The 12,712-nt window shown below is 54.4% G+C and overlaps 5 protein-coding genes across 5 annotated transcripts; 2 read left to right on the forward strand and 3 right to left on the reverse strand.

The window, feature by feature from the left end:
* Positions 1–929: 929 nt before the first annotated feature.
* Positions 930–2,567, forward strand: P170DRAFT_370333 (uncharacterized protein; the record flags this gene model as incomplete). Its single annotated transcript, XM_024844949.1, has 1 exon — positions 930–2,567. One exon carries the CDS (start codon positions 930–932, stop codon positions 2,565–2,567), a length of 1,638 nt encoding a protein of 545 aa, XP_024698626.1.
* Positions 2,568–4,857: 2,290 nt separating this feature from the next.
* Positions 4,858–5,795, reverse strand: P170DRAFT_481274 (uncharacterized protein; the record flags this gene model as incomplete). Its single annotated transcript, XM_024853851.1, has 2 exons — positions 4,858–5,333; positions 5,426–5,795. The coding sequence occupies 2 exons, from the start codon at positions 5,793–5,795 to the stop codon at positions 4,858–4,860; spliced, it is 846 nt and encodes a 281-aa protein (XP_024698627.1).
* Positions 5,796–6,587: 792 nt separating this feature from the next.
* Positions 6,588–7,692, reverse strand: P170DRAFT_431276 (uncharacterized protein; the record flags this gene model as incomplete). The annotated part of the gene is made up of 4 exons (XM_024848017.1): positions 6,588–6,632; positions 6,667–6,718; positions 6,869–7,190; positions 7,308–7,692. 4 exons carry the CDS (start codon positions 7,690–7,692, stop codon positions 6,588–6,590), a joined length of 804 nt encoding a protein of 267 aa, XP_024698628.1.
* Positions 7,693–8,954: 1,262 nt separating this feature from the next.
* On the reverse strand, positions 8,955–10,909 carry P170DRAFT_419222 (allantoate permease; the record flags this gene model as incomplete). Its single annotated transcript, XM_024847271.1, has 4 exons — positions 10,448–10,909; positions 10,173–10,400; positions 10,031–10,125; positions 8,955–9,979 (listed from the first exon to the last, which is right to left on the reverse strand). Exons 1-4 carry the CDS (start codon positions 10,621–10,623, stop codon positions 8,955–8,957), a joined length of 1,524 nt encoding a protein of 507 aa, XP_024698629.1. The 5' UTR covers positions 10,624–10,909.
* A 180-nt stretch (positions 10,910–11,089) lies between these two features.
* P170DRAFT_441758 (uncharacterized protein) lies at positions 11,090–12,707 on the forward strand. The gene has a single exon (XM_024850392.1). It carries the CDS (start codon positions 11,477–11,479, stop codon positions 12,644–12,646), a length of 1,170 nt encoding a protein of 389 aa, XP_024698630.1. The 5' UTR covers positions 11,090–11,476; the 3' UTR covers positions 12,647–12,707.
* The last annotated feature ends 5 nt before the right edge of the window (positions 12,708–12,712 follow it).

Raw genomic sequence — 12,712 nt, forward strand, 5'->3', positions numbered from 1 at the left:
GAAGAATTGGATGCAATCGGATAGAATGCCTGTCGAAGTGCAGGTGCAGGTGCAGTCATCGCATCGGCCACACCGACTGAGAGAGAGAGAGAGAGAGAGTTGTACGGAGAGAAAGAAACCCCTGAAACACGAACGCATGGACTCCCGGCCAGGCCGACCCACACCGCCCGACCTTCGCGGCTTTTCTCTTCCTCGTCTCTCCTCGTCCTCTTCCACTCGCTAGACTCGCTCTACTGACTCGACGCTCGCTAGCTGCAGTATTCCCCGACGACGGTTGGTCGCCATGTCTCGACTCCATGTTTGAAGTCCACTCGCCTGCTGCTGCTTCTGCCCGGTGGAGATCCGCTCTTTCTCGCTCCCTCAACCGCCGTCTCTCCGTTCCTTGGTTCTCTCCTCCGGCTTGAGTTTCACTTTGTTTTCGTTAACTCTTTCGGTCGTGATTTTCTATTTTTCATTTTTCGTCCTTCTTTTTCGTCTATTGTCTCTCGTTAATATAGTCTGTATGCCATGCTGCAGCTTTGTCGCCTGATTCTCGGCTACTAATCAGCCTGCCTCTCTTTTGCTTACTCGCGAGCCTCCTCGCTCAGCTTCCAAGCCAAGGTCAGCCTCTTGCGATTCATTGCCTAGTGTTGGGGTCTTGGTTTCGCAGGAATTTCGCTGACTGGTCGAAGCTGCTGTTCCGATCCTTCGATTGAGATAGATTGGTCGACTGTATATCCCGACTATACCGTCAGTTTCGTCGTCCTCGTATATCTCGACCCACCTTACCCCTCCCGATCGATTCCTTTCTCTCTTTTCCTCTCGGTCTCTCATTCAAGTCGCTCTTTTATTCCGTTAATTTACGATCTGATCTATACCGTATGTGCCCGTTCTCTTGATCGATCGTCGTCATGTCCGTCAGTCCCGGCTCCAGTCCCCGCCATGCCGAGATGGATACCGCGTTGCCACCCATGAGCTCCAAGCAGCTGGTCACCGCCAGCTCGCGTCGCCATCTGCGCGGGTCCGAATCTTCTATAGTCATCCCCAATTTCCGTGGGAACAATCAGCGCGCCGCCGCTACGTTGGGAATCGGCGCTCCGGATTCGTTTTCCGGCCTGATGGGACGCGGCGGGCCCGGCTCGCATCGGCGCACGGGGAGCACGTTACGGACAGTGATGAAGAAGATTTTCACTCGCAAGCGAGGCAGTCAACACGACGGGTTCGACTCGGATTTCCACTTCAGCAGTGCCAATTCGTCGCATCCGAGTCAGGTCAATGGGGCAGTGGGCGACCCGTCCTTCTCCCTCCCTAATTCCTTGAGTTCGAAACGCAGCGGCGGCCTGGCTCAGAAGGAGATCGGAAATGGAGGTCCCATGACGCTGAACGACGCCCTGGCGAAACTGGAGATCCGTCCGCCGCGACAACGCCGAGCCACCCTGCCCAGTTTGATCTTTTCGGACGATGAGTCCCGCGACGCGCTGGAGGACGTGATCTCCGGTCGACCGGACGGCAATCGCAGTCGCAAGAACTCCCTGCGTCCGAATCATGATCCAATGGAGGATCGACGACGGAAACGACGGTCGAGAAGTGCCGGACAGCTGCGCGGGATGGCCAGGGACCATCGCATGTCGCCGATTCAGTGGCGCAGACGGAGTGTCGAGTCGTACGTCGGGTCGACGGCGTATACTGCCGTGTCGGACAGCGAGCTGTCAATTCGACCTCCGACGAGGGCCACGGTCACCAGTCTGAAGCCATACACCGAACCGTCTGTGTACTCGGTGGACCAGGTTCAAACCAACGTCCAGGTTGAAACCGAAAGCATCGCACCGAACGCGGGTACCCTGGTCAATGCCATGCACGATGGCGACAATCTTTCTACGGAACAGCGACTAGCAACCTTGGAGGTCAAACTGATCGATCTGGAGTTTGCCATCGCGCGCATGCAAACGGGACAGAGCAACGCATCCTCCTCGCCCGTACAGACCCCTGTTCCTCCCAAGAAATCCGAGCCGGCGACAGCCACCAACCGACGACACAACCGCAAGAAGTCCACTGCGCGCTCGCCTCCGGACACATCGTATTCTACCCAGGAACCGGACCGTCCCGTTAGCACGGGCACCATCCGTCCTGGCACCACTCACACAGTCAGCACCAGCGGGAATGTGCACCGTTCGCGAACCCTGCAGCCCCCGTCTTGTACCTCCCTCAGCGACACCCACTCTATTTCTATTGAACAATATAGCGCCCTAGTCATGCTGCTGCGTCGCGAACAGACCGCACGACGGAACCTCGAGGGCGAGGTTTCCAGTCTTCGCGACGACATCAAGCAATTACAATGCATGGCCCGCGAGTCCGTCGGTGTCGGAACGATGTATCCCATCCGCAGTGCCGACTCGCAGGAATTCCTTCGCATGCGGCAGGCCGGCCGCTCAGCGACAACATCGCCGGCTCGCACGGAAGACAAGTTCGGGTGTCCGTCGCCGTACGAGAGCGATTCCGAATGGGATCGACCGGAGATACCGGCCAAAGATGAGCTTTATAAATCGCGGTGGCAGAACCGCCGGGTCGAAGTTCAGGGAATGATCTAGCCGACCCTCAACTCTACCACATGATACCTGGACCTGATCCTCACCACTCCTTATGATTATCCTCTTCTTTCCCTCCTTACAACATCTTCTACCTACCCTTCTTTCTTCATCTTCTTCTCGACATTGAATCTTGAAATTTGACATTTCGACTTTCCACGAATTTACTTTCCTTCCTATCTTTCTTGTTTTCATCTTCTCATGCACAGTATTAGATTGATACCACCACCGCCACCATCTTGGTTTGAATTTCTTTCTGTCTGTCTGTCTTCGCATGGCGACTGTGTTTATTGGTTGTTGATGATTCTTTAATGACTTTTTGGCTTTTGGATTTGGCATTTGATTCGTTGATTGATAATAGATATAGACCTTACTTTATCTGCATGGAAAAGCACTGGTTGCTCTTGATTTTATTTCTTCGATAATGCCAATTGGTTGATCTAACAGGTCTTAACTTTTAAACAGCATAGTGAGACGCAGCACTTATACACAATGTGGTATCGGTGCAATCGAATGGACTGATATTGGGTATCTTGCATAACAAAGGTCCATGAGCGAGTGTTCGTCACTGGAGCTAGACAGCTCACTGAGGTCGACTACTATCCGGCAGCTCCTTCAGGGTCGAACCGCCATCTAACTCTACTCGCGGGTTGCTATCTAGTTCCGCTCGCGGATTCCCATCCAGTTGCGCTCCCAGCATGTTGCCGTCCAATTCTGCCCGCAGGTTGCCATTTAACTCAGGCGGAAGGTTGCCGTCGTGGGTAGCATCTGTTCCGTCCTGTGACTTGCTGATGATATTCTCGGCTTCTGATGCTCGATCGAGACGACGCTTGCGGACGCGGAGGAAAAACCATATTATGCCCACGATAACCAGTGCTCCGCCAGCCCCGCCAACCACGCCGCCTGCAATCGCACCTTTATTGCTGGACGCGGAAGACGACTGATCTGAAGATGATGTGGCAGATGCTGAGGTGGCCGCGGGTGATAATCCTAACGTGGGAGCCGAAGTCGTCGTTGTGAACCCTTTCGGTATTTCGTCAGTTTATCGGAGACAAACAGAGACAATAAGGTGGAAAGGAAGATGACTCACCATCACGCTGATCCAGAATCTCCATCGTCTTCCTTTTACCTCCACGAACCTCTTCCTCCGTCCCGCAGCCTTTGTATCCCTCTTCATTCATGAACCCCCACAGCTGCGGCTCGCAGCAGAAGTAACTTATAGTATCATTCCACAGCGTGAGGGACGAATTCGCGCACTGGTCCGGGATTGATTTAGAAGACGAGTTGTCGTCCGAACCCTTGTTCGGATCCTCCAGATAGCATCATGCGTTGTTGTCATCGTCTATATACTGCGTCGTATTCGACGGACAGCACGTCCACCAGTCTTTCCAGGTCCTACTCCCGTACTCGACTCCATAACACTGGCTATCTCGACGGACTCCCCAGCCGTCTCGGGCGATTGAGTCCGAAGGCATTCTTTTCTGGATTTTATTGCGTGACGGCGAGAAGGGAAAGGCGTGAGAAGCCACCAGCTCTCGCAAAGTTGAACAGTCGCAAGGCTCTCACGATTGCGAGGACGCCGGCAGCAGGCTTTACTACGGACTAAGCCCCTAGTCCCTGCAGGGAAGGGGCTAAATGAGTCTCATTGGGCCCGCGATCGCTTGAACCCGCCTAAACCCCGCGAAGGCGCCATGCGAGGCTTTGTTTGTTCTCTCCGACAGGTCGGTAGTCGGTAGTCCCTAGTGGCTGGCAGGGATATGACTTTCTCGGGCCATGTTCCGACAACTGCCAGATCTTTACACGCATGAGCACGCATGAGAGCACCCATAGTTTTGTGTCCCTGAGTGCAAAGGGGTGGTCTCTGTGACAAACGAGCCGTGGCTTGGCAGGAGCACTAGCCATATTGTTGGATCAGTCCCTTGTTCTGGACAGACTGGTACCGGAACCAACCTAGTGGACCTGACCTGCCATGGCAGTCCTACGGAGTAGAGGTGGACCTATCAGGCCTGTAGGACTGGTTCGGAAGTGTCCATCTAGAGCTCCATCAGTGATTCCCATTCCACGGCCCTACACCTTTGACCTGCTCGAATCTAACAAAAGACCACCACCTTGCAAGACAGCACCGCGGAATGTTGACAACGTCAATTGAACCTAATCAGTCTTCTGACAAGCACACATGAACTTTGGACGATATTATAAACATAACCGACAATTATATGCATCCGATGCCAGCAATCAAAATGTACAACAGACTGATATCGGGGGTATCTCGCATACAAACGCTGATAGGCGATTATTCGTGACCTGTTGGAGCAGGCAGCTCATATCGAGGTTGAACGCTATCATTGACTGGCTTTTTCGGGACTGAGCCACCGTCTAATTCTGCTCGCAGGTTGCCATCTAATTCCGCTGGCGGGTCGCTGTCGCCTTCGGGCTGGATAGCCTCTCTTGGGTCGGGAGGTATCTCGGGCTGCGACGTGCTTGGGACGGGATTCTCGGGTTTTGATGTTCGAGCGAGATGACGCTTGCGCAGGCGAAGGAGAAACCATACTATTCCGACGATAATAAATGCTCCGCCAGCTCCACCGACTACGGCACCGGCGATGGTGCCTTTGTTTGTGGACGTTGACGCGGAAGACGACGACGGCTCCGAAGATGTTGATGTGGTGGGTGCTGCTGTATTCGACGTTGATATGGAATCTGTTGGTGTGGTGGGTGCTGATGCGGTCGATGTTGAGAAGGAAGATTTGAAGACTGTTACGGTTCGTTCTATCCCAGCACCAAGCAGGGTCGTGGTTAATCCTTCAGTGTTTGCGTCGGATTTCATAAGGCAAATAGGCAAAGTGGAAAAGCAGACTTACCCGATTGCGTAACCTGCTGCACAGCCGTCAACAATTCATCCTCCTCGCCTTCGTCAAACTCCGCCTCCGTCGCACAGCCCTTGTGACCATCATAGAATCGGAATCCTTTTTCTCCCTCCTCGCAGCACCAGCTCACCTCACCATCTTCCCACAATGCAAGGGAAGAATTAGCGCATTGTTCGGGAAAATCTACGGTCTCACGATCAGACTCGTCGCTGTACTGGCACCAAAGTTCATTGATGGACGTATCACCCGGACAGCACAGCGACCACCCGTCCCAGGCGGTTTCCCCTATCTCGGTATCCAAGCACCCGTCAGAACCAGGACGGCGGGCGGCGTAGCCGTCTTGGGAATATGAATCTGAAGACATCTTCTCCAGATTCTATCCCAGGAAAGAGAGGATGCGAGAGACACGAGAACCCCCGGAGCAGACCCGATCGATCGAAAGGATTTTAAGACGGCTGAGAAACAAGCCAAGAGCTTTGATTACGGCCTGGGCAGAGAACGCAGGGGGAGGGGGGCTACGAGCACCTCATTGGGCCTGCCCCGCGAAGGCGCAATCAGGCGTTGTTTGCTGTCGACGTTACATGCATCTCATGGCGCGGGTCTTCATGCGGCGGATATTACTCGGAGCCAGCCCTGTGACTGTAAGGCTGGTGAGGATGTGAATATCTCGGGTCGACCCGACGACTATCATGCCTGCCTTGTCGGATGTACGAGAACAAATTGGACCCGGGGTTTCGTGTCCTTTGATCGCAAAGGGGTCGGTTGCTGTTGTGATCAGATGTAGGTGCCCACAGCCTTGCAAGCAGCCAAGGCTTGGCGAGAGCACTAGCCAGGTTGCTGGGATGAACACAAGACACAAGGCTGGGGCTGATCGGCCAGTAGGTACTGGTAACCAAACCAACGTGGAACCGATTTATGCTATGGCGGTCCTGGAGGCGTGCCTGTCAGGTCTGCAGGATGGTTCGGAAGCTTTGGCTTTTGGTATAGACATTCTACCTAAGCTCAACACGAGATATTTAGTTTCGGGAAATTACTTGGTTCATTGCCAAGTAGTCGGTGTGCTCAGAGAATCTGTGTTGAGAGGGACAGGCATATATCCACCGTAAGAGGAATCAGCATAAGTACATGACTATCTTGACTGGGCTTTTGCCATCTTTTAGTCTTTGTCATTCAGCTTAGATGATTTGTTTTCAATGTCCATCTAGAGGTTTTTCAGCAGTTCAACACAACCGTACACCTTCAACCAGCTCGACTCTAAAAGCATAAACCACAGCCTTGATAACCTCACTAGACACGACCCCCAAATACATATAGTACAGCACCACACGCTCAACCAACTAAAGTATTCAATAACATCATTGGGTATCTCATCTATTAAGCACACTCATCACACCACAAGTCATATCCTGTCAACTCCCATGACCCGGAAGCTCATACCTCGGCCGACTACTATCCGGCAGCTCCTTCTGCCCCAACCCCCCATCCAACTCGACCATCTGATTGCTCTGTCCCCGAGGAAACTGTCCCACTCCGGCTGATGTGCTAAACCCTGCTCGAGTGAGACGACGTCTCCGTAGGAAGAACCAGATTATGCCCATGATGAGCAGGGCGCCGCCGACGCCGCCGACGACACCGCCTGCGATGGCGCCTTTGTTCGTGGATGAGACGGAGGATGACGATGTTGATGGTAATGGTGATGTCGATGCTGAGGACATAGATGTCGAGGTTGAGATTGATGTTGATGTTGATGTTTCCGTAGCTGATGAAGATGAAGCCAATGTACTCGTCGTGGATACTACATCCAACCACCTAAATTAGCACCACCCTCCCCAAACCCAACGCACCCCATCCCATCAAAAAAAGGGAGAAAACAAACCCGTCGGCTTCCCATGCTGATCCACAATCTTCACCACCGTCCCATCCCCCACCGCTTCCCGGACCTCCCCCTCCGCGCCACACCCCTTGTACTCGTCCTTGTTCATGAACCCGACCAGGGTCTCCTCGCAGCAGAAGTAATTGCCGCTGTCGGACCACAGCACCAGCGACGAGTTCGCGCACTGATTCGGGAAGTCAGAGCTGAGCTTGTCGCCTGGATCGTCTAGGTAGCACCGCGTGTTGTTGTCGTCGTCCACCCGTTCCGTCGTGTTCGGTGGACAGCAGGACCAGTTCGAGCCCCATGTTGAGTGCCCCGTTTCGGAGCCGTAGCACCGGGAGGGGCGGCGGGTGGACCAGCCTTCTCGGGTTGTTGAGTTTGAGGTCATTGGGGATTTGGGATTGGGGGTTGGATGTATGGGTTGTATGTATGGGTGTATATTATGGGGGAGAGGAGAGGAGGTAGTGGTGTGAGATGAGAGGAACGCCCAGCTGGGCAGGCAGATCGACAGAAGGATGGTTCTTATGTCTTCTGTTCAGCTCGGAAAAGAGCCAAGAGCGTTCATCCCGACTAGTGCTCATGAGGAGGGGGGCTAAATTGACGATCCTGGGTGGTTTGGTAGATTGGTGCACTGCGCCTGCGCGAACTGCGCATTGGAGGCTGGTCTATACGGCGTATGCATTGTTTGTGTCGTGGGGGATATTCCGTGGTCTGGCTGCGGGAGGGTCAGGATATGAGACTTATGATCTGACCTTCATGTCTCTAGCGGTGCAACTATTCTCAAATTTCCTTATACATGAATGAGAATGAACCCCGTCGCTGCACTAGACCCTTGCCTTGTGGTACAATGCAGACCGACTATGCCCGACAGACATCCTTGCGACGAGATGAGCCAAGACTTGGCATGCATTAGCTCTGCTCAGCTGAGGAGATGAGCCCGAGGCTGGGGCTGAGATCGCCAAGAAGTCACGATGGATTGGCACGGCTGTTGTCTCCGATGAGATTTAAGGTAGGTCCGCGTTATGCTCTGGTTCGTGCTGGGGATAGAGATTGCGGATCAGCAGGAAGGATTTAAAGCTTTGATGGGGGGATCTAAGGCTTGGCTTTGGGATTTAAGATTACTTGCCCTAATTAATTGAGAAGTAGGTGATGTGTCAGGAGTCTGTGACTAGGGGAAGAGTAGGCCAGAAATCCTGAATGTGGAAGCAAGAATGTCGTGGATGTAGGTATATGGAAACACTATAAACTTTGATAGACCGCGAATTTATCCAGCTCGTCTGATCGATTAACACTAGCGTGAACAGAGCTGCTAGAAGATAGTGAAATTAGGGTGAGGGAGCTTCGATCTAATATTTATTGTAATTGATGGTCTTTGGATGGTGGAAATCACCGGAAATAGAAGGTATCAAGCCGAGTCTAGATGGGAGGGTCTGATCTAGGTATTAATTGACGGAAGCAGCGTGGCAGGTAGTATACTGAATATATCCTAGCATGGAGAAAGACTAATAAGGTGCCACTAAGGTTCATAATTCATTAAAACGCTACCCAACCACCTCAGGGTTTCATTCTGCTGCTATTCCACCCAACAATCAAATGTAAACCACCCTCCCACCAACCAACAAACCCCATTCCACGTAGACATGCAGTCAACTAAGCAGTCCACCTCCAATTCGGATCCTTCCACCCCCCAATCAACGACTTGGTCGCAACATCCTTCGCCGTCAAGCGTACGCCCTGCTCGCGATCCCGTCTCCGATTGTCCCAACGAAACCACGCCCCCATCGCCAGAATCACCAACACCCCGAACAACAAAAACGCACAATTCACAATCAACGCCGGCTTATACCGCGGCGCCGTGTCCGCCTTGAACGCCAAGCTAGACGGAATGCCCGCGCAGTTCGCCGCGCCGACGAGGAACCCAACTGTCGCAGCGCGCTGCGACTCGTCCGTCACGTTGTTGGTGTGCCAGCTGTGGAAGACGGAGGAGGGGACGAAGGCGCCGCTTGCCAGTAAAAAGCAGGCGAAGTAGGCGAGGGGTTTGTGGGTGGGAGCGTCGACGGCGATTAGGATGATGTAGCCGGTGAAGGTGAGCATGAGGGAGGCGGCGAGGTGGGTGGAGCGTTCGCGGAAGTGGTCCGATGATTTGCAGATGGTCCAGAGGAAGACGGTCCCTGCGCAGTACGGGGCTACGGTGTAGAGGTTGGTTTTGATGGTGGAGTAGCCGAGCAGGGCCACCATTTGCGGCATGAAGTTCGACACGGAGGACTGCGCGATCCCGTAGCAGAAGCAGCTAACGGCCCAGGTGAGGACGCGCCAGTCGATGAGCGCGGCGAGGGCCGCCCGGATGGAGAGTTGCTCGTTGGTGCCGGTGCGGACGGAGCCGTCTTGCAGGAGGCGGGCTTGGGCGGTGCGGGCTTCGTCTTCGGTGAAGAGGTGCCAGTGCGCGCTGTCGGCAGGGAGCCAGTAGAAAGAGAAGAGAGCGATGATGAGGGTCGCGGCACCTTCGATGAGGAAGAGGTATTTCCAGCCGGGGAGCTGGTGTTTGATTTGGAAGACGCCGAAGGAGATGAGGCCGGAGAAGGCGCCGGCGATGGTGACCATTCCGTAGAAGATGCTGAGGCGGAAGGCCATTTCGTTGCGTTTGTAGAATTGGGTCAGGTAGAAGATGACGCCGGCTGTGATGGTTAGTGGTGGACAGAGTAGGATAGGGTAGGATAAGGGAATACCGAAGAAGCCTGCTTCAAAGACACCCATGAACAGGCGACAGACGAGAAGTCCGGCGAAGTTGTATACCGCGCATTGCAGCAGGGTAATAGAGCCCCTGTTCGCGTTGGCTTCACGTTGTAACAAGTATTCGAGGCCACTCACCATCCGACCATCATCAGGGGCAGCATCACCTTGCCACTATACTTCTTCAGCAGCAGGTTCGACGGCAGATCGAACAAGCAGAAGGTGACGTTGAAGACGGCCAGGATGATGCTGTACTGGTTGCCGACCAGGTTCAGGTCCTGCTCGAGGCCGTCCGTTTTGGCATTTCCGAGATTCGACCGGTCGAGGGAGTTGAAGAAGTACATCAGTGAGAGGACCGGTAGCAGCCTATCGACGTTAGTCTTTACTCTATCCCATCGAACAGGACAACACACAGAAAGTCTAGTTTCCGGACGACGGATCGCTCAATGGCGACGTCGACGGCGATACTCTCGGCGACGATAACCCCTGCTTCCTCGGAGAGGACGGGCGGTGGGGACTTGAGATCGTCTTTGGGGTCCATTGTGATGCTAGAAGAACGAGCAGCGTGTGCAATCCGGACGGAGTTCATCGAGGGCCATCCCCGGGAGAACGCGCCATATATACACCATCCCGCCTATCAGGACGACAAAAGTGGGCGACATTCGCCTACGCCTTCCCATATTCTATATCAATAATGATACAGAATCCTTCACAGCATCCTGCGTAGGGACTATCTTATCATCCGGGGTATTCTCCGCAATGACAGCGGCTTGAACCGCCGCGGACGATAAGCGTCCACCTATAAGGCGGAGAACGCCGCTCACTTCCAATCATCCGGACGTCGATCATCCTGGTCGATGGGAAGGTCCATCCTGATAGAGCCGGTCTGGTCAAAATCAAATGCTGGTCAAAAGTGGGGGAGCAAATCGCACCATTCTTATCGCTCTAGTTTCCTCTTCTCTCCAGTCTCCACCGCATCTTGCCGCGGATCACGTCACTCGTCGGTCCGCAGCGCATATATAACCAGCCAGCACCCTGGAATCGAAACCTCGTCCAACCCACCTGCTCAAATTGTCTCCATCGCGATGTCGTCTGCACCCCAGAAAGACTCACCCATCGCCATCATCGGCGCCGGCGTTTTCGGCCTCTCGAGCGCCATCCACCTCGCTAAACGGGGCTACTCCAACATCACCGTCTTCGACCGACAGCCCTACCACGAGACTTTATACGACTTTGACCGAGGCTGTGATGCCGCTTCTGCCGGTACAACCTTACATCTACCTCCCTCAATTAATGCCTAACTAACCCGACCAGACTGCAACAAAATCATCCGCGCCGCCTACGGCCACGAATCATGGTACCAAGACCTGACTCTCACGGCCATCAAGGAGTGGGAATCATGGAACGAATCGCTCTCCACCGGTAAGGTCCTTCCCCCCGGAATGACCCCCTCCGAGAGCATCTACGTCAACTGCGGAAATTACCGCTTCGGCAGCGACAGCGAGCAGGGGCTGAACGCGTTTGAAAAAGCCTCTGTCGAGAATATCTCGCGCGCAGGGCTCGCTCACACGCAGTATCTTTTCGGCGAAAAGGCTGAGGATGTGGACCGCGCGAGGAGAGATGGGTTAGGATATGCGGTTGATCCGTTTAATCTGGCGTCTTCGACGGAGAGCGGGGGGAAGAAGTATAAAGGCTATCTGGACGCGATCGGCGGGTTCGTCTACGCCGATAAGGCGTGTCGGTTTGCGCTGCACCTTGCCGGGCGACTTGGGGTTCGAGTCGTCCTGGATCGTCAGGCGGGACAGTTCGAGGGATTCGAGTACCAGGGGGATCGCGTCACGGGCATCCGGACGGCCGATGGCAAGACGCACGCTGCGGTGCTGACGATCGTGGCCTGTGGAGGGTGGACGCCGTCTCTGCTGCCGGAGATGGACGGGTTGTGCGAGACGACGGCGGGGTCTGTGGCGATGGTGCAGATTCCCGAGGGATCGCCGCTGAGAGAGCGCTTCTCTGCGAAGAACTTCCCCGTTTTTTCGTGGAATGTGCGCTCGGGGCAGAATGGGAATCTGTACGGCTTTCCGCTGGATGATAGAGGCGTGTTGAAGATCGGGTACCGCGGGACGAAGTATACGAATCCGCAGGTTCAAGTACAGGCCTCTGGACAGGGGAAGGGACAAGTGCGCAGTACGCCTATCACTAAGTGGAGTTCGCCCTCTGTCACCGGTCTCCCGGAGAAATCAGTCCAAGTCGTTCAGCACTTCCTGGACACGTATCTCCCCGAGCTGAAGGACGCGGGGATCGGCATCTCGCAGACGCGACTGTGCTGGTACACGGACAGCTACGACAACCAGTGGGTGATTGATCGGGTACCTGGGAAAGAGGGGGTTGTGGTGGCGACGGGGGGGAGTGGACATGCGTTCAAGTTTCTGCCGGTGTTGGGGCAGCTGGTGGCGGATCGTGTCGAGGGGGTGGAGTCGGAGCTGCTCAGTCGTCTGCAGTGGCGCAAGCTGCAGGAGGGGGAGAAGGCGCAGAAGGTGCTTATGAAGGGGTTTGATGACGAGTATGCGTTGCAGAATGTAAGGATGGTGGGGGAGAGTAGGCCGAAATTGTAGGTTTATTATTGCAGTGCCAGGGATGTTATGTCTTCGAAACTTCAATGGAACGGTCTGCTTTCTGGG

This window comes from Aspergillus steynii (assembly GCF_002849105.1).
Source record: "Aspergillus steynii IBT 23096 chromosome Unknown P170scaffold_11, whole genome shotgun sequence".
Lineage (NCBI taxonomy): Eukaryota > Fungi > Ascomycota > Eurotiomycetes > Eurotiales > Aspergillaceae > Aspergillus > Aspergillus steynii.

What these genes read in the sequence shown, in the direction of transcription:
- P170DRAFT_441758 (XM_024850392.1), top strand. Translation starts at nt 11,477, where the DNA reads ATGACCCCCTCCGAGAGCATCTACGTCAACTGCGGAAATTACCGCTTC.